The sequence below is a fragment of the Triturus cristatus genome, chromosome 12, assembly GCF_964204655.1.
Source record: "Triturus cristatus chromosome 12, aTriCri1.1, whole genome shotgun sequence".
NCBI lineage: Eukaryota > Metazoa > Chordata > Amphibia > Caudata > Salamandridae > Triturus > Triturus cristatus.
This window is the reverse complement of record NC_140595.1, coordinates 89,584,888-89,611,478: the sequence shown is the minus strand read 5'-3', so window position 1 is coordinate 89,611,478 and position 26,591 is coordinate 89,584,888. Positions and strand designations below refer to the sequence as shown.

The window sequence follows — 26,591 nt, the reverse complement described above, 5'->3', positions numbered from 1 at the left end:
GTGACAGAATATTACCTCACAGAGTGTAACAGAGCACAGAATGTTACCATGGGCGACGCGCCTAGCCCAAAGCGCTTCGACCTCTGTTCAAGAAGTGGGCAGACTCGGAGCGCTATCACTGGTGAGTCATAATCTAATCCCCAAAAGCCGGCGGCGGGGTGTCTGTGCGCTAGGACAGGTTTTGTTTATCCCTACTTAGAAGAGATTGTCCTGGGAGCTTTGCCCCCTCGTGTCACCGCACACTTCCCGGTCCGTGGCAGGCAGGAGGTGAGCACTCAAGGGCGCACACGAGGAAAGGAACCCGAGGACGGCGGCCCAGGAGGTGAGCAGGAGGGCTGACGGCGAAGGCACACCGACAGAAACCGGTAGGTGTTGGTGACTGGGTACGATTCCGAACCCCCCGAGCTAGGATACCCAGAGGTCACACGCCCAGCCTGCGCGCAGCAGTGCGCAGACCAAAACAAGGCGCAAGCGAGGAGTACAGCCGTCTCTCCAGGGAGGTGTGTGTGGAGGGACTGCGCAGCGCAGGCCTCTAGGCCCCCCCCCCCCAGGATGCGACAAACCCCAGCCTAGGGAGAAAGAGCGCGCAGGCAGGAAACAAGGCCCAGGTGTTAGTGATTGGATGCGAGGCCAGTCCTGCTCACACTTCTGGGGGGCTGCAGACGTTCTTCACACTTACATATCACCTCTAAAGTATCTGACGAGATTATTGTATTTAATTAGTGTCGGTGGAAAGTGTCAACCAATGGAACTTCCCAATTGTCTTCACTTAGTTCTATTTCTTATTTCCATTTTCCCTTTACGTGTTAGAGACACACGGGGTTCACAGCCAGTGAAATTTACATCTAACTTGTCGAGTGCATTCATATTAATTGCGTTTTTGTAGCTCTAAAATCATTCTTGAGACCGCTTCAGAGCGCTAATGAAACAAGCATTGGCATAGCCAATAGGTCTCGCTTTTGGGACCTTATAAGTGTTTAGCCATGCAACAGTTGCATAACGAAATACTTATAAGGTCCCAAAAGCGAGACCTATTGGCTATGCCAATGCTTGTTTCTGTTTATTACTGCTCTGTAGTAATGGTGGCGCACGGGTGTCACCATTACTACATAGAAGTAATAAACAGGAAAAAAAACCTGGCTCACGGAGAACATCAAAGCGGCCGTGGGGCCGCGAAAGTGATCGCAATTGCGATCAAACATCAAAGCGGGCGTGCGGCCGCGAAAGTGAGGCGCGCGCGCCCGCGCACATGCACTGTAGCTCTAGGCTACAGTGGTAGCACTTTTTTGAGCCCTCACAAAAAGTCTCGCCAGACTAGCGCATGCGCTGGGTCAGGCGAGACCTAAACATAACATAAACACATTATATATAACCCAGGACCACATTTATCAAGACTTTGGACCAGTGCAGTGTCACAGAAAGTGATGCAAACCAGTGCGAAGTATTGAATTGGGGTGAACTTGATTTGTGCTGGAAAGTAACCCTAAACTAATGCACAATAACACTTTCCGCTATTTTGCTGCAAAAGTCGCCCTATGTTACCTCCCAAGGTTCTTGGCACAAAGTCCAATCTACTAAATAAAATTGGACAGGGCTTAGCGCCAAAAATGTGCTTCCGCGAAACACGCATAATGTTTGAGAAAATTATTTTTTTCTCAAAACTTTGCTAACTTTGTATGATTGCTGTATACTACAACATGCACGCAGAGTTAGGAAAGCTATAAGATATGTCTAAGCATAATATTTTGTACTGGAAGGGTACCATTCTGATACAAGATATATGCTAGACATCACTCACACACCCTTGCACTACAGTGCAAACAGTGTGCCCATGGCACAAGGACGACCTAAAGTGTGACAGTGGAGGTCTGACAGCAGCAGCGACATCTTTGTATGTGGGGTGCTATCCTGCTGTCGCCCTTTCGCGCAGCCACAACCTCCGCACCAGGTTGCACACGAAAACTTACATCAGATGCAGAAAAGAAGGATTTTAAAGCCGCTTCACTTCCTGATGATAGGTCTTCATAGAAGCTTAGGTAGTCAGTAACAGCACCTCATCAGTCAAGCTTTCCAACAGAAGCAGAACACTTTATTCAGCCTTCAAACGCTAAATCTCATTTTTGAGACTTGATGGAAGAGTGGGCCACCATTTTCAACATCTTCAAGACAACATTAGAGAATATATTCATGATTCAACCACAAACCATCATACCGACAGAACCTCCTTACTGCTTCCTAAAATTGACACACATCAAAATGCAACTCGACCTAGGACAACTCGCCTCCTCTTCTCACTGTTGATCACATCTTATGAGAAAAATCTTATCTCTGCGCCAACACTGAAGGCCAACTCTGATGATTCTCTTCGAATAAATCCATCGTCAGTGTTTTCTCCGATCCAGACACCCTTCTTACATCCATCAAGACCAGACAGATCCCGCCACTGCTGAAGAAGGCATGAAGATAACAAGCCCAACAATTACAGACCTCATCGCCCGTTTGTCGTTTCCGGGTAAGATCTCTCCGAAGGCTTTTGCTGCATGCTCCAGAAGAATATTAGAACAACGCACTGCTCCAAGAATACCAGTCTGGCCTTAGATCGCATCGCAGCGTAGAGATGGATACCATCCAAATGGTCCAGATCGCCAGCAACCATCTCAGCCCTACCATAAACCATCCTGGACTTCCAACCATCATATCACACTCACGTGGGAATGCACCATTATATTACATCATGCAAGAAACCAAAAGACACACTTTCTGATCCCTTTGAGTTCCCTGGGACACAAACTTAACCTCCTGACGCACATATCATACTGCTAAGAATTGACAGTTAGCACTTGATGTCTATGAATGGAAGAGTGGTAAACCCAAGCAAATCAGTATTCGCGAAATAGAGACAAACAGGGGCAGCTTGAACAATCACTTAAAAAAAAAAACTTTACTGTTTGTTAATCCACTCTGCAGATGCTATGTTGAGCCTATACAAAGTGGAGGTATGTAATTGTATTTATATAGCGCTTACTACTCCTGGCGAGGCTTTGAAGCGCTTTTCGGCTTGTCTCACGCTACTCCGGAACCCAAAGGATTAGTGGTAAACTAATATCAGCCACATAACACAAAGCAACCCCTTTTGTGCACACAAAAGCTTTTTAGCGTGAGCAAAAAAGACACACAATTGATTGTCTATGCTTTTATAAAGCTTGGAGGGTTAAATGCAGGCCTCCTGGAATTATGCGGCAGGGGAGGACCAAATTATCCATCAGGGTTGACTAAAGTATGTGGCAAGAAGAAGCAAAATATGCAGGTTCATGTCACCTGCTAGAGCCGCCACCTACCTCAGAGACCAATTCTGACAATTTTTTCCGCAAACTCTGAATTAGAATAGTTTTTTTTTACCTCAAACCTTCTGCTTTATGGTAATTTTGCCTCGAGTTGATTTAATAATCGTTTCCAAATATTTTTACAGATGTAAAATACTTTTGAAGCTATTTCCTAGTGTATTTGCTGTATTAAGCTTATGTTTCAAAAGTTGAAAAATATGACATTTTATTTCGTTTCCCAATTATTATTATTATTTTTTTTTAGCAGCCATCAAATAAAAGTACTGACTATGCCGGAAAAAAAAAAACTAGCCAGGGGGTTACCCTATATTCTGTCAAAAGGCTGGACGGCGCACTTTTTTGGAGACTACCACATAATTTTCATCATCTCACTTTGACCAAGAGCGAGACAGAAAGGCAGAAAGGAATGTGTTAAGTGAATGACAGAAAAAACTGCAAAATACCAGAGAAGGATAAGCAAAAGCCTGCAAGAGTGAGGTACAGACAGGAAGTGCAGGCTGGTGCAGTACTTTAAAGGTACAGGCATACCGAGTATCTGCTTTAATGCAGTGCATTAAAGGGGCAGGTGCTCACATGTAAAGAGTACATGTACTTTAATTTAAAAAAGAGATTACTTACCCTTTTCAGTGGGGGTTCTAAACTTTTAACGGGAGAGTACCGGCTCTTCTACCGAGCACACAGGCACTCTGAGACGGTAAGTGCCGAGGGTGTATTAATAAATAGCACAGACGATGTAGTAGCCCTGGGGCCTGGGGGTGGGCCAGGTGCCACTTAATAGCTGTTTTTCACTACAAAACCTGGGGATTGGGGCACTCTCCTGGCTTGCATGAGGAATCATGGCACCCATACTACATCACTGTAGGCACCAGCACTTCTGTGTTTCAATGTGAAGAGGTGTGGCGCCGCTGGCGACTGACTCTGGAATCTGGGGATCATGGTTTGATCCCGGCGCCGGCGGCAGATTAGCCCAGCACCATGTGACTCTGGGCAATAGCTTGCTTAATCTTCATGACAGCGCCTAGAGACCCTCACAGGTAATTGTTCGCGCTTTACAAATGTGGATTATTATTATTATAATGTAAAACACTGGGGTGGTGGAAGAAAGATGCCTGAGACAGGTGCTCAATGTCTGTGAGCGGTGACAGGTGTTGGGCTTGGGCACTCATTTTTGGGCCGCGGGACTTACTTTTGTTCTTCAGACTTTTACCCGAGAGCAAGAGCAAGAACGGTCGAAAAGTGAGGAAAATAACGAGGAAAAGAAAGGTAGGAAAACAGGGCAAGGGCAGGGCACGAGTCGGGGGTACACAAGGGTGGACGCCCCCCACTTTTTGCACAGGTTGGACGCGGGCCACCCTGCCAAGAAGTGTGGCCCCACTGTAAAATATGCTGAATTCATCCCTGTGTACCTTACAGACACCAGGACACATCCTGCTGCGCCTGCGCATTGTTATCTGCTTTCTATCTGCAACAACCTGCAGGCGGGAGGGGGCTTCCTGGTTTCAGACTCCTGCTGGGTCCATAACAAAGGCCGAATCGGAGGAGTCACCAGGCCTCCCTTTGTTCAAGTCTCCTGGCTGTGAGCAGCCAGGAGCCTCACACCTGATGCAAATGCAGCGGAGGGGAAACAAAGGCTCACACCTTGTTAGCACTGAAGAGAGGCAGCATTCAAACTTCCCCCGGGCTCGGTTTAGGAGATATTCATGCGCTGTAAAAACTTCAGATGTGTTGATGTTTCCCAGCATTTGAAAAAAATAAATAGCGCTTACTACCCCTGAGGAGGCGTTGTAATAATTTAAATATCACTATTTCTTTTAAAGCACTATGGGTAGAGAAAACGTAACTCTGATGAAAGTTAACATTGTGTAGCTACAAAAGTGTGAATCTTCTGCCTAAATCAGGAGGGTTTCCATGTATACCCGAAATGTGCTCAAATGTACTCATGATAGACCTGATAAACATATATGTGAGGGCTTAAGATCTGATGTCACTTCTTGTGATGCCAGTTCCTGTGATGTCACGCACCATGATGTCACGCGCTGGGATGCAACTTGCATACTGATTAACTAGGTTAGTCCCCCCCACTTTTTTTTTTAGCACTTGTGCCCTGGGCAAGGGGTAGTAGGGTTAGGATAAAAAAAGACTGATGGACTTATTTACAAGACCCTTGCGCCGCCCGGGGCGGTGCGTCACTTTCAACATGGGGGAAAAGGGACGTACCGGGGGCGCAAGGGTCTTGTAAATAGGCCCCTGAATGAGAAAAAATGACAGACCGACAGCAGGCGGAAGAACGTGGCATGCGCTGGAATCAAGCCAAGGTCAGGACACGTATTTATTTATTTACATTTAATGACTACGGATGTTCCAGCAGTGACGATCCGAGACTGACGCTCCCAGCTCCAACTCCTTCCCTCCGGGAGTCAGTCCCGCGTCACTGCGCAGCCATCCTCCGGGTGACTGTGTGAGGAGACCGGCTAACAGCGAGAGATTAACAGCCTTACTCTGCGAGTCACCCCGGGTCACCCTGCAGGCGCGCCTCCGCCCCCTCTGCCCTGACAGCAGCCTGAGCAGCAACGCAGATCCACTGCCGCCCTCTAGTGGCCGCTTCCGGATCAGCAACCCGCACTGACTAATCAAAGAATAAAATGACTTTTGTTTTAAGAATGTATTCATGGGCAGCAGGCATTTGGCGTTTCTTAGTTTAAAGGGATGGCTACCTGGCAGAGTTCTGTGTAACTTGCACCCCTTTTATTCCCAGTAAGATAAACTGAGCGGGTAGATGCACCTGCTACAGAAAGCTAGGAGAGGGTGTTGAGGGAGGAATATATATATATCTGCAGCCGCTCCAGCTACTTCCCTGCAGCCGCTCCAGGTACTTCCACTCAGCCGGTCCAGGTACTTCCACTCAGCCGCTCCAGCACTATTTGGAAATTCCATCTTGCAGAGGGGAGCAGATTCTCTTAGTGCAGTATAATGCGTATAAACCACATGTTAAACTGTTACACCGTTAATAATGGAGCCTTTTACGAGTTGCTACTGTTTTTGTGATCTAAATAGGGCAATTTTACCAATTAAAAAAGGTAACTCCACAGGAATCACACCTCTCCTTGGTATGCTTCTGGACAAAATGCCTTGAAAGGCCACTCAGGCCCAGCTAGTCGTTGCCCCACACACAATTCTTGAGACCAGCAGTGGATTGCTGGCCACAGCCAGAGGATGTGGGGCATGGACAGCTGGCCCAACTCAGCTGAGGCTTGTTTCAGATGAAAAGGCCCACAGAGCTTCCTACATTGACTATCTTAAAGCTGCTCTGTTCTTCACCAAAGTCAGATCTCAGTCTAACTCCTGGACTAAGGCTACTTTCTTGCACATAGGGCTACCATTTTCTTTCACCTGCAGCTACTTCTCTGCAGCCGCTCCAGCTACTTCCCCACGGCTGCTCCAGCTACTTCCCTGCATCCACTCCTGCAGCGGCTCTGGCTGCTTCCCTGCAGCGGCTCTAGCTGCTTCCCTGCAGCCGCTCCAGCTACTTCCCTGCAGCCACTCTATCTGCTTCCCTGCAGCTGCTCCAGCTACTTCCCTGCAGCCGCTCCAAGTACTTTCCTGAAGCCGCTCTGGCTGCTTCCCTGCAGCTGCTCCAGCTACTTCCCTGCAGCTGCTCCAGCTACTTCCCTGCAGCCGCTCTGGCTACTTCCCTACAGCCATTCCAGCTACTTCCCTGCAGCTGCTCCAGCTACTTCCCTGCAGCCGCTCCAAGTACTTTCCTGAAGCCGCTCTGGCTGCTTCCCTGCAGCTGCTCCAGCTACTTCCCTGCAGCTGCTCCAGCTACTTCCCTGCAGCCGCTCTGGCTACTTCCCTACAGCCATTCCAGCTACTTCCCTGCAGCTGCTCCAGCTACTTCCCTGCAGCCGCTCCAAGTACTTTCCTGAAGCCGCTCTGGCTGCTTCCCTGCAGCTGCTCCAGCTACTTCCCTGCAGCTGCTCCAGCTACTTCCCTGCAGCCGCTCTGGCTACTTCCCTACAGCCATTCCAGCTACTTCCCTGCAGCTGCTCCAGCTACATCCCTGCAGCCGCTCCAAGTACTTCCCTGAAGTCGCTCTGGCTGCTTCCCTGCAGCCGCTCCTAGTACTTCCCTGCAGCCGCTCCAGCTACTTCCCTGAAGCTGCTCTTGCAGCCGCTCTAGCTGCTTCCCTGCATCCACTTCTGCAGCCGCTGTAGCTGCTTCCCTGCAGCCGCTGTAGCTGCTTCCCTGCAGCTGCTCCAGCTACATCCCTGCAGCCTCTCCAAGTACTTCCCTGAAGCCGCTCTGGCTGCTTCCCTGCAGCTGCTCCAGCTACTTCCCTGCAGCTGCTCCAGCTACTTTCCTGCAGCCGCTCTGGCTGCTTCCCTGCAGCCGCTCTGGCTACTTCCCTACAGCCATTCCAGCTACTTCCCTGCAGCTGCTCCAGCTACATCCCTGCAGCCGCTCCAAGTACTTCCCTGAAGTCGCTCTGGCTGCTTCCCTGCAGCCGCTCCAACTACTTCCCTGAAGCTGCTCTTGCAGCCACTCTAGCTGCTTCCCTGCAGCCGCTGTAGCTGCTTCCCTGCAGCCGCTGTAGCTGCTTCCCTGCAGCCGCTCCTAGTACTTCCCTGCAGCCGCTCCAGCTACTTCCCTGCAGCCGCTCCAAGTACTTCCCTGCAGCCGCTCTAGCTGCTTCCCTGCAGCCTCTCTAGCTGCTTCCTGCATCCACTCCTGCAGCCGCTGTAGCTGCTTCCCTGCAGCCGCTGTAGCTGCTTCCCTGCAGCCGCTCCTAGTACTTCCCTGCAGCCGCTCCAGCTACTTCCCTGCAGCCGCTCCAGCTACTTCCCCGAAGCTGCTCCTGCAGCTGGTCTAGCTGCTTCCCTGCAGCCGCTCTAGCTGCTTCCCTGCAGCCGCTCCTGCAGCCGCTCAAGCTGCTTCCCTGCAGCCGCTCTATCTACTTCCCTGCATCCACTCCTGCAGCCGCTCTAGCTGCTTCCCTGCAGCCGCTCCAGCTACTTCCCTGCAGCCGCTCCAGCTACTTCCCTGAAGCTGCTCCTGCAGCGGCTCTAGATGCTTCCCTGCAGCCGCTCTAGCTACTTCCCTGCAGCCGCTCTAGCTACTTCCCTGCATCCACTCCTGCAGCCGCTCTAGCTGCTTCCCTGCAGCCGCTCTAGCTACTTCCCTGCATCCACTCCTGCAGCCGCTCTAGCTGCTTCCCTGCAGCCGCTCTAGCTACTTCCCTGCATCCACTCCTGCAGCAGCTCTAGCTGCTTCCCTGCAGCCGCTCTAGCTGCTTCCCTGCAGCCGCTCTAGCTACTTCCCTGCATCCATTCCTGCACCCGCTCTAGCTGCTTCCCTGCAGCTGCTCTAGCTACTTCCCTGCATCCACTCCTGCAGCCGCTCTAGCTGCTTCCCTGCAGCCGCTCTAGCTGCTTCCTTGCAGCCTCTCTAGCTACTTCCTTGCATCCACTCCTGCAGCCGCTCTAGCTGCTTCCCTGCAGCCGCTCTAGCTGCTTCCCTGCAGTCGCTCTAGCTACTTCCCTGCATCCACTCCTGCAGCCGCTCTGGCTGCTTCCCTGCAGCTGCTCTAGCTGCTTCCCTGCAGCCGCTCTAGCTACTTCCCTGCATCCACTCCTGCAGCCGCTCTAGCTGCTTCCCTGCAGCCGCTCTAGCTGCTTCCCTGGCTGCAGCCACTCTAGCTACTTCCCTGCATCCACTCCTGCAGCCACTCTAGCTGCTTCCCTGCAGCCGCTCTAGCTACTTCCCTGCATCCACTCCTGCAGCCGCTCTAGCTGCTTCCCTGCAGCCGCTCTAGCTACTTCCCTGCATCCACTCCTGCAGCCGCTCTAGCTGCTTCCCTGCAGCCGCTCTAGCTGCTTTCCTGCAGCCGCTCTAGCTACTTCCCTGCATCCACTCCTGCACCCGCTCTTGCTGCTTCCCTGCAGCTGCTCTAGCTACTTCCCTGCATCCACTCCTGCAGCCGCTCTAGCTGCTTCCCTGCAGCCGCTCTAGCTGCTTCCCTGCATCCACTCATGCAGCCGCTCCAGCTTCTTTCCTGCAGCCCCTCTGGCTGCTTCTCTGCAGCCGCTCTAGCTACTTCCCTGCATCCACTCCTGCAGCCGCTCTAGCTGCTTCCCTGCAGCCGCTCTAGCTGCTTCCCTGCAGCCGCTCTAGCTGCTTCCCTGCATCCACTCATGCAGCCGCTCCAGCTTCTTTCCTGCAGCCGCTCTGGCTGCTTCCCTGCAGCCGCTCTAGCTACTACCCTGCATCCACTCCTGCAGCCGCTCTAGCTGCTTCCCTGCAGCCGCTCTAGCTGCTTTTCTGCAGCCGCTCCTAGTACTTCCCTGCAGCCACTGCGCATAGCCGAGATCCAAGGCCTGGTGACCACACCAGCCTCCCACTTATGTGGCCTACGCTAGTTACTCTTGTCTGCCAATGATCGCGTGTGTGGAGTGCAGTTGTCGGCCATTCAAAGGAACCACAGAACAAGAACCAAACTGTTCACAGAGTAAGTTGGACAAAAGTAGGGATGTGCAAGGTTTTCTCAGAAGCGAAGTTTTGCGAAATTCCAGATTTTCACTTTTGTGGAGTTGTCACAGATTCACAGTTTACCATCGCCTGTGCAGTGCTAAGGGGTTTTCTCTTCATTGTAAGACCGGTCTCCTCAGACTGTGAGCTAATTTTCATTCAAAATACCCAGCACCCCACCCCCTCCCCCAAAAATACATGCAGATGTTTTTTTCTCTGCATGTTTACCCTTTGCAGAGCTTTTGGGGATGCACAGGAGAAGAAAACGAACTGCTTTGCATATTTTATGCAGAACAATTCTCTACAAAATGTATGTATGGTGTGCCACTAGAATTGTGCAATTCTGCGGCCATGGCACAATTGTAGATTAACAGCAGTTGCCATGTAATCCATCACCTACCGCACAATTTGTAAAATTGAAGGAAAACACATTTTGTTTCCAGCTCAAAAGTTGTGTTGCACAATGCTAGCTTTGCAAGGATTAACTGGTCATATCCTAGGTGCAGATTGGTGAAGGTAGGTGTTACTCTGGTGTTAATAAGGAGAAATATTTGCCCAGACAACATTAATGTATGTGAAAAAGACAAAATAGCAAAATAAAACAGCCATAGAGCGTGAGCGTTCTGATGGGTTGTCAAGGCAAGATTAGTGTATTCTGATTCTTGGAGGAAAAAATTCCAATTCAAAGCAAGTTGATTTAAACGTGAGCTAGTCCTTTATTTGCACTCATACATAGGGGTGGGTATGAGAAAAAACCAAGGGGTGGCACAGCCAACACGTGTTTCGCCCCCTACATGGCCTATAGGCCTGGGGCTTCTTCAGGGCTGTTCATTTTAAGGGTAGGTAAAAAACATTTGGGATATGCGAATGCATATGACATGTTAAGCACAAGAGTTAAAGAGAAAACAGGCCAGTGAGTCAAAATGTAAGAACGTTAATGGGAGAAGAAAACAGAAAGAACAATAAGATACACATTTAGGAGTAATGTTTAACAGCGGAGAATTAGTAGGGAAAAGGATAGTGCGTTTTATAGAAGAAAGCCAAAGGAAAAAAGAAGGGGGGTTTGTTTTAATTATTTGGAGAGGTCACGTGAGGGTTAGTGTGGACGGTACAGTAGGTATCAAGAATAAGTAAGTTAAAGGTACAGTGTGTGACATATTATAGGATACAATACAATATTGTGCATGTCCATATTAGAGAAAGAAGAATCACAGGACGTAATGGAGGTCATCAAGACCAAAGAAGTCAAAGGTTCCATATGCCACAGATCATTCGAGTGTATAAACAGAAACATTGTCATATATCGAGAAAAATACGTTATTTGTATCAATTTACAGGGTAAATGTAATGTGATCCACATACGCGTAACGGTATGAAATTTTCGACAAGTCATAGAGTATGGAACACGAGAGTGAATAAATAACAGTGCCAAAAAAGTATACATTGGTGAAGAACGGCAATGACGAAACGTATATATGACACATTGTGGGCCAACAAAACATTAAAGTTTGGTGTGTAAATAAGTAAAAGTTATATATTTACAGGTTTGTACCGGGTCATGGGCATCAGGGTGATGAGTTGATATTGCGTCGGTAGGGTTTGTCACGAGAGAGAGGATTTAAATTAGTCTTTATAATGGAACTGGTCGTAGCGCATGCAAGGCGAGTATGGTGATATCTCAATTATAGACGAGAAAAGTGAGAAGGCTTAAAGCCAAGTGGTCGTGATTCAGTGATCAGGTAAAATCAGGTGGCGTGGTTGTTGTGTAATAAAATGCTCGAGGTGAGTATCTTGGTTGGTTGTACGCGAGATCGTGAATAGGGTAATCAAGGAGGGAATTTACAGGCGTCTGAATCATTCGAAAGAGTTCATTAACGTGCACTAGGTATTTCATGCGTGAACTTATGAATCGGCCGTCAAAAAGTCGAGGTCGGCAGCACGGCAAATTGTGGTCCCAAACGGGATAGACGTATTTATATTTACGTGGCGCGGTATTGTGAGGGCATATGTAAAAGGTTTAGCGTGCTCTTGAATGATGAAGTTAAGTAGAAACTGATAATACAGTGGTGACAAGACTTGACGTGATTACAGCAAGACGTGATCAGAGAGGCGTTTTCACTGTGCGTGTTTAATTTTAAATTTAAAAGTATAACAAAATACGAGTATTGTGGTCGTGCAGATTTATATTTTACAGTGATGGTATTCGTGACGAGTGAGGTATTTAAGCGTTAGAGGCAAGGAAGGGCAGAGTAGAGCTTACCGGGTATTACTGAAAATGGACGTTTCCACGATGTGCTAGAAAGATATAGTCGGATTCTAAGGGGAGGGGATCAAAAAGGAGAAAAGAAATCCTTAGTTCAAAGAAGGAGGTAAAGCCGACGGGAGTAACTGCTTCGTTGCAATGCTTACCTCAAATCTTGGCTAATGCCCGGTACGAGTGTTCTGTTTCATTCAGTTCTGTTTGTGCGCTTAGCGGAGGCAGCGTAAATAGCGGGGCTCATGGAAGGACATCCGGGTCGGGACCCGGAAGTGGCCTGGTTCGTGCGGGAGCGCCATTTTGGATAGGGAAGGGGACGGGGGAGGTAGATTGGCCGTTTAAATGTCATGTTAGTAGTCAAGGACAAATAAAGTTTCTAGTAAGAAAAATTATAAGGATTTAGTTGAGTTGAAAGGGGCCAATGGATCATTGGCCATTCAAGAAGGTGCGTAGAAATATAAAGCGAAATTCTAGGGGATACCAAGGGTCGGACTGTGGAATGGTTCTGGATATATAGTGTAGATTTTGTACAAAATACTATTCAGACACATTTCCAGGGGAATGAGAGGAAATTCTAGGTTTTAAGATAGGGATGTTAATCATAATGGTTTCACACCCTAGGGAGAAAAAACAATCAGAAAAGGTGGACATTCAGTTAATACAATTAGTCATCTCCCAGCCATACATGCATTTCTGCATCTTTGTTGAGTCCTAGTTCAGTTGTTTTGAAGTTCATGATCAGCTCGCTTTCGCGTCTGCGAAGTCTCAGTTCTCGGTTTCCTCCTCTTTTGGTCTGGTGTACAATTTCCAGTCCATAGAAGATGAAATCCTTTTTGTGTTGATGTTTGTCTGCAAAATGTTCCGTCAGGGGGTGACCGGATGTGTGTTTGTGGATATTACGGTAATGTTCTTGTATCCGGATACGTAGGGGTCGGATTGTACTCCCGATGTATGGTAGGTTGCATGGACAAAGGATCACATAAATGCAAAATTTGCTATTGCAATCAATCCATTCTTTTATTGTGAATTCTTTTCCTTGTGTCATTGGTATCTTTTTGGTTTTGTCGCGGCTCAGTTTACAGACACTACAGTTCTTGCAGGTATGGTATCCTGGCGGTCTGTCTAGAAAGGTGGTAACTTGTTTGCGTTTATCCTCAAATTCTGATTTGCACAGTATGTCTTTTAGGTTCGGGGCACGTCTGAAGGTTATCTCCGGATAGGTTTTGATTTCATCAGCTAGATTTGGAGTGTGTTGTAGCAGGTGCCAGTGTCTTTTCAGGCTTTGCCTGATTTGGTGATGACCAATGCTGTAGTCTGTAATAAATCTTATTGCTGAGTCATTCTTATTTTTTCTTTTACCATCAGTTGTAAACATCTGTTTGCGATCTAACTTTGATACTGTTGTCATGGTGTTTTTAAGTGTGGACTTCTCATATCCTCTTTCGGATAGTCTTGATATGATCTCATTCCCTTTGGTTTCGAAGACTTCATCCTCGCTACAGTTTCTGCGGGTCCTCAGAAGTTCTCCTTTAGGGATATTTTTGATGTTGTGACGTGGGTGGAAGCTGTCAGCTCGCAGGATGGAATTAGCTGCAGTGTCCTTTCTGTAAAGTTTGCTTTGTAACGTATTGTCTTTGACATAAAGAGTAACGTCCAGGAAATTGACCTCCTTTTTGGAGAAAGTGTGAGTCGTTTTGATTCCCCAGGGGTTTTGGTCGAGTTTTTCCAGAAATCTTTTTAGAAGTGTTTCATCTCCTTGCCAGATGCATAAAATGTCATCGATGTATCGTCGCCAGAGTATTATGTGTGAGGTAAAATCGGCGAAGTTATGGTCCCACAGCCAGAATAGAGCGTGAGCGTGCAGCAGTATGCCGCATAAGGTGCCTGCCTTTGCAAGCCTAAATCAATCAATGTGGCTCTCCATTGCCTTATAATTCTAGTCTCCCTGGGTATATGCAAAAATAGCGTCACAAAAGTTGTGATTTTGAAGCGAATGTGGCGAAATGAAAAACCTCAACTTTCACAACGTTTCTTAGTTTTAGATTACACTTTAGCAAGAATGTCACACACTCTTTAGTTATTTCAATTACAAAATGGCTAAAAAGGCTGCAGACTATGTCTTACCAGAAGCTGGAATCCTTGCTCAGCTGCTTCTCTCTCTCTTCCAGTTACCCTGGTCCTGACAGGTACATAAAATACTCACTCACAATCTACACAATCTATACATCAAAGCACAACTGATACCGGAGACCAAGGCAAAATACAGATAAGGTAACGGATAAAGTCCCCCCCACACCCACTGTGCATTATTTGGATGTTACAAACCAGTGACAAGGTACATGGACATATAGACTGGGCAACTCCAATTATGAGATTCCGTGGCTTTATTTTGCATAATTATGGATTTGCCGCATTTGCCACATAACCCATAATTTCCTGCATAATTTGTAGTTTAACAAAAATAAGTGTTTTTAGCTCAAACGGATCTAAAGTTACTAAAAACATGGTGACGCGGGTTTGCGCGCAGTGGAAGGCCTGTGGAACGGTTTGTCATTTTTCCGGTAATTTTTTTCCTTTATTTCGTTATTAAACTGGTACTAATGAAGTGGAATCTTTGCCCAGCCAGTATAAAAAATTATGAATGAATTAATAGTATAAAAACATATGCTGCATATTTTTGCTTTTTTTTAAATTCAGAATTTAGTCAATCCTGTCGCATAATTTGGTGCTCCCCTGCCAAATAATTCCAATGGCCTTGCATACAGAGGAATGAGATTGAAGACAGAGCTCATTAAAAGGCCCCGGAACTCCCGAGGCAATATCCTTGCAAGATACTACAGTGTGGGGTAATTTATTCCTTATAATACATATTCACACATCATTCTCCCCACAACCTTCTTAAATTCATGACCTCGTGCTCCTTTTTAGGAAGGAGATTCAATGGTTGCAGATGCCTTGAATAAACACTGAATATCTACTGTGAATGTGACTACACCAATATGCTGTTTGTAGGCAAGCAGGTTCATATGTCCCTTTCAAAGTTGGCTGCTGTTCAGAATTTATAATTAGATGCAAACAGACTCCAGCTTTAATGTAAAAAACAGCAACTCCAGGAGTGCATAAGATACACACACCACCTGACACGTCTCCTTATTGAGTGATGGCTGACATTTCAGGAAACAAATGTTTTTAGTTCAGTGGACTGGTTCCACGATGTGTACTGGCAAAAAAAGACCCGTGAAGGCACAACTCAACTGTAATAAATTATTACAGTAGAATAGGTATGTTTCTCATTACATCAGAGAAACTATGCCAAAAGTAGACTGCAATCAACGACTTAGAGCCAAGCATTCCTAGTTATTAGAAGCTTTGCTGTATTATATCAGTATTTATTTTGAAAATCTACCTCAGTCTTTTAGTATGTTTGTCTATTACACGTTCAGAAAATGTACCACAGATGGCAAGTCATTTGGAAGAATACATTTAGAGGCTGAGTCGCTTAAGGCAATGTGGAGTGGATTGTTTCTTTCCTACATGGTTTTTAATCTTTATTAAGTTTCAAGGTTTTGTGTTTGCCTTCTTGAGTGAATAAATGCAGTGCTTAATTTGAGCCGGAGCTTTCCGGTGCTAAGCACCGGCACTAAGGGGCATATTATCAAGACAGGCGATAAAATTATCGCCGCTTTAGCGGCAGAAAACTGCCGCTAAAACGGCGATAATGGGCTTGATAATATGCTCTATGGAATTCCAATTGAAGCCCATGTTAGACGTCCTTCACATTTAACATGGGCTTCAATTGGAATTCCATAGAGCATATTATCAAGCCCATTATTGCCGTTTTAGCGGCAGTTTTCTGCCGCTAACGCGGCGATAATTGTATCGCCTGTCTTGATAATAAGCCCCTTAATTGGTTTCCGGTGCTCAGCACCGGCACCTAATTGTCAACACCCCACTTAGGGCAGTCTGCCACAAGGTGGCGCTGCTCATGTAATTTAGAGATGAGCAGTATAATAGTTGTTTAGAAAAACAATATTCATTAAAAAATTACTAATCCCTGCCTTCCCAGCCATTCCTTTAGCTTTGGGGACCTGGAATAATCTGAACTGTCGCATGTACATGCAGGAGAGATGGTTAGTAGTACTTTTGGCAGCGATGACGAGGGCGATGGGTGGTGCAAGCTGAAGTGTCCCCCAGGTCAGAGCCCTGGCACTTAATATTTTACAAATTAAGCACTGAATAAATGGAGGAACAACTGCGAAAGAATAACAGGGTCTTATGTAGGTGCTTTATGTGTAACAATAAAACTTTATAAACTATTTTTTCATAAGCACAGATTGTAAACTATAGTGTACCAAGATCTCAACCTTACATACATTCACACTCCAAACATTTTAAGCGGTGTTTGATTCCCAAATCGAACCAAAATCAATCGCCACTTATTCTACAATTGGTCAATTTACTATTCTAACTCCAGGTCTTGTATATGTACTCGTGTTCAGGTTCAGAGAGGGCATTGTGGGCTGTTCTGTTTCTATTGGAGAAGGGCCAAGGCTGACTTGCACATGACGTGGTCTAATCTGAGGTAGCATGGTGGGCAAAACACCTGCGGACTGGGATACGGCCAGGGTAACTACCAGTGGCTGAGATTAATTCTAGCATTCCATTCATCACTTTTTTGTATTCTTCATTGTGGTGCCCTAAGTGGTATGGGAATGCTCAAACACGGCTATCGTGCTCACTATGCCACTGGAACCAAGCTGCACCCGACTGACGAGACCCTAATAGGCTGAAACCAGGTTTGGGTTCATTATGTTCTGGTTCAGAGAGGACCGGGCTTGGTCGTTCGACCAGGACTGTTCCGATTGTAGCAGGACTGAGGCTGATTGGCATACGGCTGGGTCTAACCTGAGGTGGCATGGTGGGTAAAAAATGATGCACTGGGATGTGGCCCAAGCAATTACCAGTGATGGAGATTAATTCAGTCATTCCATTCATCACTTTTTTGTATCTTACCCTTTAAGTTGTGGTCATAAGTGAAGGAAATATCTAGAAAATACTTTTGAAAGAACATGGGCACAACTTGCTTAGTTTCCTTTGCGGAAATGAGCCAAAATGGCCAAATATTAGGCGTTATTGCATGAAATGCCAGTCTGGTGTTTTATCCTATTTTTTAGCTCATCATATGCCCTTGTGTTTATTTTGACCGCGGGGAATTTAACTTATCATTGTGCCACCATTGAAATGGACAGAACCAGATTCCACTGCCTGTAACTTGATGAAAACTAGGTGTTGCACGTCAGCATCGGTCAAATCACCAAGTTGTTGGATCTCTAACCCATTTGTACTTCTCTCTCCTCATCTAGGCCTCCCTCTTCATTCTCCTGTGATTTCCTGCCCAAGGGTTTGATGATGAAGTCGCTCTTGGGGGCGCAGGTGAAGCAGCTCACCTGCTGTGTCCCCACCAAGTTCCAAAAGGACCCACCTAAGCCCTGTGAGGAGGAGGAGGAGGGTCTGGTCGCGAGGATGAGGAGGAAGTGGAGCTCGGAGGAGCAGTACCAGGAGAGCGTGGAGGAGGAAAAGTAAGGTAGTCCTGTATTGTGCTCCCATAACCAGGACACTGGCATCCTCCTACCATGCTGCTGCTGGCCTCTGCGGTCACCACACAATGCATCATCCATTCCACCCAGAATTAACTCGGAATCGTAGCCGAGGAATTGAATCAGATACTGATTTTCTTGTGCCATTGTTATCATTAATGTGATTTTCTACCCTGTTAACTATATAAATTCATATTTATTGATCGAACAAGCAGTTTTTAACACAAAATGATGTATATAGAAATCTAGGGGCAAAGTTTCTATTTTTTCATGCAAAGTTGCTACACTGAGCTGCATTGCGTGAAAGGAAGCGGGCAGGGCAGGGTCATCTCTACAAAGATCTGGTGCTGCTGCTCTCTGCCCCAGTTCTGTCCCACTTTCTGGTTGACTATCGCCACAAACAAACCTTTGCACCATAGTTTAAAAGGTGTGTGCGTGAGTCTAGCATAGGTTTTATATTCAGATGGTACCCTTCCAGTACAAAATACTATGCTTAGAGAAACTTAAAAACCTTTCCCACTTTGTATGTGGACTGTGCTGCAGCACACCTGCACACTTGAAACAGTTTGGAGAAAGTATTTTGTTTCTACTTTGAATCTGCATCAAGGAGGTGTATATTTCTGGCACAAACTTTTCTACACTACAAATGTTAGTGGATAGAGCTTTGCATTAAAAACCATGTGCCCCCATGAGACCTCCCCCCTTAACACAAAGTAGCACAAAGCACTGCATAGCACTACTTTGCAGTACTTTAGGGCTACTTCCCCTGGCAAGAAAGTAAATCCACAATCAATATTTTATGTTGGTTTGCATCACTTTTGGTTTCTTGCACAGTGTTTTGAAATTTGGCCTGTAATGATAGCAATACAGATGGCAGAGTGTACATCACACAGATCCTTGAAAATCAAGTCATAAGGCTGGTCATAAATACAGGAACGGTAGGTTCAGCCTAAGGTTGCTATGGGGGGCCTTACAAGACCCTAAGGTTGCTAGAGAGGGAATTACGGTGGAGCTGTGTCGTAGGCCTGTTTTCCTATCATGGATGGGATGCAGTGGGGATGGTTGGCGAAGAGATCCTAGAAACTGCTTGGCCGAATGGTTGTATTGGAACCTTGCAGGGGAGTTTGCAGTGAGATAGTGGGTGAGGTAAAATGTATTGACTCAGAGACAAGGATTAATAAAGCACTGCCCTTCGACGATAGCTGGCAGACTTGATGATAGTACGAGGTGAGTCTCGAGAAGCTGAAATGTGAGTGAGTTGCAAAGTTGATAGTTTGTCCGCTATCTTTCATGACACCAGATATCACGAAATTGCAGGGAAAAATCGGCTCTTTTATTTGGAACACTAAGTCTTCTAGAATCTCCTGGAAAAGGCTTCGGAGAAGTTTATACATGGGCGGTCTAGCTCTACCAGACCTATTCACTTACTGTCACTCATTTCATTTTAAAAACTTTAGAATATTGGCCAATAAGACGGATGCATCTTCACTGGGTTTATTGTTTCAGGCCCTATTGTATGACATCCCCCAGGGGCAAGAGTTTTTTCTTTTTAAATTCGGAGATCCGAAGTTTTATAAAAAAGTCAGGCTTAAGATTCTGGGTGCTGCCTTGAAGAACTGGCTATACATTAGGAAAAGTCTTAAAATCCCCTACTATGCACCCCAGGCCCCAATTTGGGATTCCCCCGGTACCCCTGACTGTCTTAAAGATCAATTGTCCCGGCCCTTAAAAATGGCAGGCATATCATGTTGGGGTGATCTACAGAAAGATTCGCAGCTCTTGAGTTGGGAGTCCCTCTCGGGGTTGACAGGAGGGACACTCACTAGATTTAAGTACTTTCAGCTGTCAGGATGGTGGGCAACGAAATCCTGGGACCTTGAAGCATCAAACTCCAAATTTGATTCAGTCTCAAGGAGGGGTGGATGGAAACGGGAGGTTTCTTTTTGGTATTGGGCCCTTCTAGAAGCCGGAGGAGTGACTGAATCCGAACTCCAAAAACTCTGGGGCAATGTCATCAGTTTCAACTCTAATGAATTCAAGGGCATTTGGGGGGACTCCTTTACTATGTTGCAGGCAGTTGTTAAACCTGCAGCACTTAAAATAAATCATCTATATACTACACATAGGGTATATTTAACACCTGGAAAACTAGTTAAGGTGACGGGTCTAGAATATCATTGCCCTAGGTGTAAGCATCCGGCTGCGGACGACCTCCATATGTTCGTGGATTGCCCGAAGATCTCTAATTATTGGATTGAGATACAGGAATTTTTGGAGGACGTGTTACATCAACAAGTGGAGATTACCCCGGGGACTATCTTTCTTGGTCTTATGACCGATTACGATCCTAATGATTTAGCCTCTAAATTTATTTTTTATGTCATTATCCTGGCAAGGCGTGAGATATGCAGGGCCTGGAAAGACGTAAATCCCCCAACTTTTACGGAATGCCTGAAACATATAATTTTTACGAGCGAATCAGATATGGCCTGTGACAGTACAAGCTACAATAAGATCTGGGCGGCCCTAGTGGCATGGCGAAATAGGTAACGGTGGTCCTATGATTTTGCCCGGGCACTGTTGGTTCTTAGTCTCCATAGTTACACTGGGCTCCGTCGGTAGTGCGAACTGGCGAGGACTATGAAAACAGTATTAGCTTGTGGGATCTCCATCTTCCACTCTCATTACGGGTCTTGGAGCCGGGGCTGGAATAGGTTGGCCGTCTGAGAGGGGGGATGTTTTGTTTCCCATCAAGAATGCCCTTCACGGTGTATGAGGACAAAAAAAAAAAAAAGAGTGGAGGAGTGTTGCACCAGGCATCAAGCTTGCTCTTGAATGGACTATTAGCACCAGGTTTAACATTGTGATTGAGAAGTTCAGGTGAATCTTCTATATGTTCAGGAGTGGAAACTCGGCGCTGATGGCTATGGAGATGGGAGACTCATTGTAGAGTTACTGTGTGCTGAGGTTCTTGGTGGAGTGAGAGGCTGTTAGTCAAGATTAAATGGACGCCAAATCAATACTGAGAGTGCCAAGAGTGTTAAGAGTTGACCCGAAGGAAAAGGCATGAAAGCTGGGTTCTCGTAGCGTGGCTGAGCGATGTGTGGCTCAACACATTTCAGCGCATACTGAGGTGCTTCTGCTGTGCAGACTGCGCTGTGTTTCTGTGGTCCCCGTCTTATGGATGGGTGTTTTGCGAGAAGTATGGAATGGCGGATCAGAAGGGCAGCAGCAGAGAAGCAGAGGACAATGTGAAACGCAGGATGTCAAATTTTGGCTTCTTCCAATGTCTAACCAATGCCATGACTTTCACGAAGAAGGCGTGGACATGATTTATTATGAGTACTTCCCAATATTGTGATGTATTCTGGAAAACCTCTCCAAAATTCCCAGGCAATGATGGAAAAAGGCGCTTTTTTGCGCCATGTCCCTTCCAGGTTATTTCATATATTAGAAAGTATTAATAAGTGACAGGTGCACCACAACATATTTATTCCTTTCGTTTTTGTTATATTCATCATCCATTCGCTACTATTTTTGTTACTGATTTGTGATGCTTTGTACCTGGAGATTCTGGTGGATTTGGTCTAGATTTGTCTCGCTTTGCTCTTTCTTGATATCAACATAGCTTAGTGCTTTGCTAGTCATCTCTACATTAATCTTCATCTACAATCAAAATCTAAAGGTCACCAGGAAGGTTTTTGGACCCTTTTTGAGGTTTTTCTCTTATCCGGTACCCTTTTAAGGAGACTCTGACAACTTTCATGTGTACTATAGAGTTCAGTTTAGCACCTTGGGTAGTGGGAGGGGTTGCTCTTTCCCCAAGCAATCAAGAAGGCCTTCCATCAGACCATCAGACCTCAGGATCCAGCCCTTGACAATGAATTGGGAAAATACTGAAAATAGTTGAAAAAGAGGAGACTTTAAAGAAGATTTTAGGGGTTTGAGCAATTAAGTATGGAGGAGCAAAGGGTCATCTTACTGCACATTGTCATGAGACATCCCACAAGTCTATATTGAAGGTGAGAGATAAAGGAAAAGAGGGAAAAATTAATTTTAGTGTAACTAAGAAAGAGTTTAAAGAGATAATATGGTGATATAGAGAGAGTCAGGGATTATTCCTTAGGAGGAAGACCGCTGATAGAGATATTGCCCTGAAGTGTCAAGAATACCATAAACCTGAGAAAGAATTTTCTTAGAGAAGAGAAGAGAACCAGTTCATCGCACTGACAGTGATAAATAAGAAAGAGTGAATAGGTAGCATACTGGGATGATCAACTTGCCGAGGCTGCTTATTGGTCATGAGGATAACAGAAGAGAGATGCTCATTATATGCTGATGTGGAGAAGTCGGATTGGTGTGTCGCCTCAAGTTGAGTGGGCAAAACCCAAGTTGTTGAATGTCAAATTTGTTATGTGTAGTAAATTAAAGGGTGGGCCAGCTGAACACCAGCTATACAAAGGGCAGGGGAGTAAACTGAATGAACAACGATGAAGGGGTTAGAGGGAACACCAGCTGTACTTATTTTAAAAAAACATAAGTGCAGAGGCCCAAAGTAGTAAATTTTGGAGCTCAACGATGTGTCTGCAGGCTGTGGGGATCTTGAATACCAAAACTGCTTAATGTTTATCACCACTAAAATTGCAATCTCATTATCTCACGCTTATGGGTTCGTTTGAATCCCTACTTTATCCCTTTGTTCACATTTTTCCTATATTTCTCTTCCTCTTTCTTCCTTTTCTACTTCTCCGTCTCATCCTCTGGGTCAAAGGCTCATGATAAAAATAAGAAGTCCCGGTCCCCAAAAATGATTGCCGGTGTCCACCATTGGAAACCACCGCCACAAATGAAGCACTGGGCATGAGGGTCAATGTACTGGAGTATGATAGGAAGATTTACTACCATGGTTGTGATAATGAATTAAGATAGGTAGACTGAGTCTTCTATCATGGCCCTTGAGACCGATTACCTTTTTTGTTATATAACTTTATTGGCCTTTAAGAATCACATACAAGAATTTTGATATAGGAGGTTACCGAAGGTATATTCATCCCCCTCCCACCCTCTCCCCGCCATACAACCATAATAGAGCAGAAAAAAACATCACCACCAGCATTTTCCCACAGCATCAAAGGTGGGGGGGGGGGGGGCACAACCACATCAGCCTTATGTATATGGAAGATCCCAGTGCTCTACCTGAGGTTGGGGAAAAAGGATCTATTGCAGTCGTATTACACAGTACATAAGGAGACCCCCTCCCTCTACTCTGTCCAAGGATTCCCATTCCAACGTTAAACAATTTAACTCTGCAGTCACCCACTCACACATGTCTCTCAGCCATGTCTGAACTACTGGGGGCGTAGGGCGCAGCCACGCTATAGCAATGTGTCTTTTCGTTAATACCAGCCCCAAAACTACAAATCTCCTACTCAGCTACTTATGTTTGGGAGCAGGAAGTAGGCCCAGCAACACTGGTCGAATCTCTCTGGGAACCACCCAACCTGCAGCTTCTTTTAAGAGTGTGAGTATAGTCTCCCAGTAGGGAACAAGGGACAGACAGGCCCATGTCATATGTAGAAAATCAGCCTTCGGTGCTCCGCACCGGGGCACGTTCCAGGGCCGTCCTGGTAGATCATGCCGAGTGTCCGTGGTGTCAGGTATGTATGATGCACAAAATGTTATTGGAGTGTAAACCATGTGTTGGAGCTTACACCCCGGACACTCTCATGGACTCTCAACCATTCCCGCTCTGTTAGAGGTTCCCCAACCAGAGCATTCCACTTTGTTTGCACAGGAAGACTCCCACCCGGAATGTCACCCCGGAGGGCTCGGTAGAGATGGGAGGGGGGACACCATTCATCGCCTCTGGGCCATATATAACATTACCTTCAATACATTAGTTCAAGGGAGCTCCTCAGGGAAGGACGGCCAGCCTCCCATGCGACCTTTGATATCTTCTTGTACTGTAGGAACTGCCCTGCTCCCAAAGCATAGGAGGTCACAGCCTCACTCCGCAGTATAAATTGCCTGTTAACGTAGAGGTCTCCCAGCAGTTGGCACCTTCCCTCCTTCCATCACCGCACTGACATGGAGTCAGCTATGCAAGAGAAGGGTCTTACCACCCACGGTGGCTTGTCCGGGGCGTAAGGTGCATGCTGTATCACCCTCTGAATTGCGGACTTCCATACAGTTGCCACAGGCTGTATAATGTAGGGAAGTGAGGTGAGAACCTCAGAAACGAGCATCAGGAGCGCTGGCAAGCTACGGTCACCATGTATACCCACGAGGAGCTGCTTTTCCCAGTTAGCATCATTGTCCAGCAAGTGGACCACGTGCTGAAGTTGAGAAGCCATGTAATAGAGTTTCAGGCAGGGAACCTCAATCCCCCCTCAACCAAATGTTCTCTGCATTGTTTGCATTTGGAGCCCCACAGAAGATCCACCAACAACCAATCCAGTGTCTGGAAATAATGCCTGGGGACTATATATAAAGAATGTTGTAGTGCATATAGACACTGGGGCAGGATGAACATTTTTGCAATTGCTATTTGACCCATAAGGGACAAAGGCAAGTCCCTCCGAAACCGTATGGAGCCGCGTATACCCTCCACCACTCTCCCTAAATTGAGATCACTGATTACCCTTTCAATTATCTAGTACCTTCTTCTGCCTTTTGTTGGATAATAACTCTCAACCTTAAAAGATTAGCTTTTTTGATATTTTTCTTTCGTCAGGAGACAACGAGATACCTTCTACGCCCAGAAGAAAGCAGAGAGAGCAGTTATGAGAGACCACTTCAGGGAGAAATACCAGATTCCCAAGGTAGGAGCCGTGGAACCCCACTTAATTTGCTTAGCATTTCCTACAAAAAATGCAACCAGTTTTCATAAAAGGCGCAAATCTACCCTAGATGGGTAACCTGATAACATTGTTTCCTTTTTATGGTGCCAACATTTGTCAACATTTTACCACTGCTTGTTGCTATCTCACGCCCAAAGCAGTCTGGTGGAATATTTTTATAAGACAGTGTTAAGAGAAATGGTAGCTCTTTTCCTTCAACCTGTTGATCCAATCTCAACCCTCCCCTTCTAGAACCTCAATAGCTTTGCATATCAAGCCCACAATATCCCACGTGCATCTTCTTCAACCTGTTTGTTCTTGTTTCCAACCTCCAGAACCAGGCGGATGTACCGCTTCGTCGCGGCAGTAATGTGAAGCTGTCCAAAGAAGTCTCTGCATTGGTGAAGCTGGAGGGGGCACCGGAGCCAGCACGATCCTTCTTTGGGCCACTCCCAAACATTGAGAATTTGGACCTCAGCTTCCTGCGGAAAACAACTAACAGCACCATGGACTCCCTGCGGCCGGGCCCGCAGTGCCAGATCATGTGACAATAGGTTGTGGCAGCCATTTTCTTATAAGTACCTTCTACGACGCTCTGCTCACAATTAATTCACTTAGTGCAATATGCTTAAGTAATACATATGAATCACTCCTCTTTATATTGAGTAGTTCTGACCAACATTTAAACTGGAAATGCCTCCACTGCAACTTACAATGTTGGTTGTTGCTCATCCTTAATCATCTGATTGTGAAACATTCATGATTTAGCCTGAAAATAAAATTCTAATAAAAACATGAGAAATCCTTTACAGAAGCAGCAGTTGAATTGTTTGCCTTTTTAAACTAACATGCTCACACTGTTAAAGATTAAAACATATGTTTTCTGTTATTGTTCAAAAGGTGCTGCTTTATTATTAAGGCGCCCTGTTTTCCATTTTTGCTGATTTTTACAGATAAATACAGACAGAAAACAGTGTCTTTCATGTCTGTATTTATTTTTAAAAGCGGAAAATCACAGATAATTTGGCTTCTTTTGAGGGACTCTCCATGCTAAGATTAATGACTTTCAGGCCAAGCTGCACATAATGGCAGCATAGGAGGCTACAAAGCTCAATGAGATGTGCTTACATTACTGCTTAACTCAACATGCATATGTGCTATTATACTGTTTTTTTAATGTGGGTTGATTATTTTTTTATTTTTGGCTGTGTAATGTGCTAAATTCTGACAGGCATCAAAGTATGAGTCCTTGTTTATCCGTTATATAAATGCAGAAATATACTAGTTATCGCCTCTTCTGTTCACAAAACACAAAATAAATATGGATAAATACCAATAATATGGCAAAAAATAAATATGGATAAATGCAGACGGAAATGTTAAAAAATAAATACCATAAAACCCGTAGCCCTATTTATTATTTACTTAATAAGGTTGGTAGCGCCTTGAGTGCTGAAAGGTTAAAGAAAAGAGATCCAGCTTATTGGTTGGGAGGAGAAAAACGTACTATTGTGTGGGGTAAATAACCAAGGTCGATATTTTTCAATTGCAACCCCTATGTGTTGTTAATTTCATTTGAAGACAAATCTGATTAGGGTTTTCAGAAGTGTCTCAACCCGTGGATCAAATCTCAGGTTGGACTTGACCACATTCCAGATACTCCGCCTTTAAACACCCAAAGATCTGCCCCCCCGTTCCATCCACTCGAAGCATTATCATTAAGGCTCCCTGTTTTCCGTTTTTACTGATTTTTACAGATAAATACAGACAGAAAACCATGTATTTTCTTGTCTGTATTTATTTTTAAATGTGGATAAAAAGGGAAATTGGGTGGTTTTTGAGTGATTCCAAATACAATTTGTCATGACTGCCAGGCCAATAAATGTGGGGATTGATAGGTAAGGGGTTTTTAAAAGAAAGGAATTTTAGTAAAGAGGCTTAATCAGCAGTAGATATGCACAAGGCTGATACTGAAATGTGCATTTATTCGTATAAGTGCATTGATTTATCTTCTGCGGGTGCTCATATC

General features: G+C 45.7%; 1 protein-coding gene across 3 annotated transcripts; it reads left to right on the top strand.

The window, feature by feature from the left end:
- The first annotated feature begins 38 nt into the window (after nucleotides 1-38).
- Nucleotides 39-25,372, top strand: LOC146772671 (complexin-3-like). Of its 3 annotated transcripts, none has more exons than XM_085638016.1 (4): nucleotides 39-121; nucleotides 17,490-17,705; nucleotides 24,457-24,544; nucleotides 24,898-25,372. In XM_085638016.1, the coding sequence occupies exons 2-4, from the start codon at nucleotides 17,533-17,535 to the stop codon at nucleotides 25,108-25,110; spliced, it is 474 nt and encodes a 157-aa protein (XP_085494142.1). In that variant the 5' UTR covers nucleotides 39-121; nucleotides 17,490-17,532; the 3' UTR covers nucleotides 25,111-25,372. The 3 variants fall into 3 exon arrangements, with proteins under 3 accessions (XP_085494142.1, XP_085494140.1, XP_085494141.1); XM_085638014.1 differs by lacking the exon at nucleotides 39-121 and adding an exon at nucleotides 218-365; XM_085638015.1 differs by lacking the exon at nucleotides 39-121 and adding an exon at nucleotides 5,535-5,659.
- The last annotated feature ends 1,219 nt before the right edge of the window (nucleotides 25,373-26,591 follow it).

Coding starts and splice junctions, on each gene's coding strand:
- LOC146772671 (XM_085638016.1), top strand. CDS start 17,533: ATGATGAAGTCGCTCTTGGGGGCGCAGGTGAAGCAGCTCACCTGCTGT. Junction 17,706..24,456: donor GAGAGCGTGGAGGAGGAAAA/GTAAGGTAGTCC, acceptor TTCTTTCGTCAG/GAGACAACGAGATACCTTCT. Junction 24,545..24,897: donor AGAAATACCAGATTCCCAAG/GTAGGAGCCGTG, acceptor TCCAACCTCCAG/AACCAGGCGGATGTACCGCT.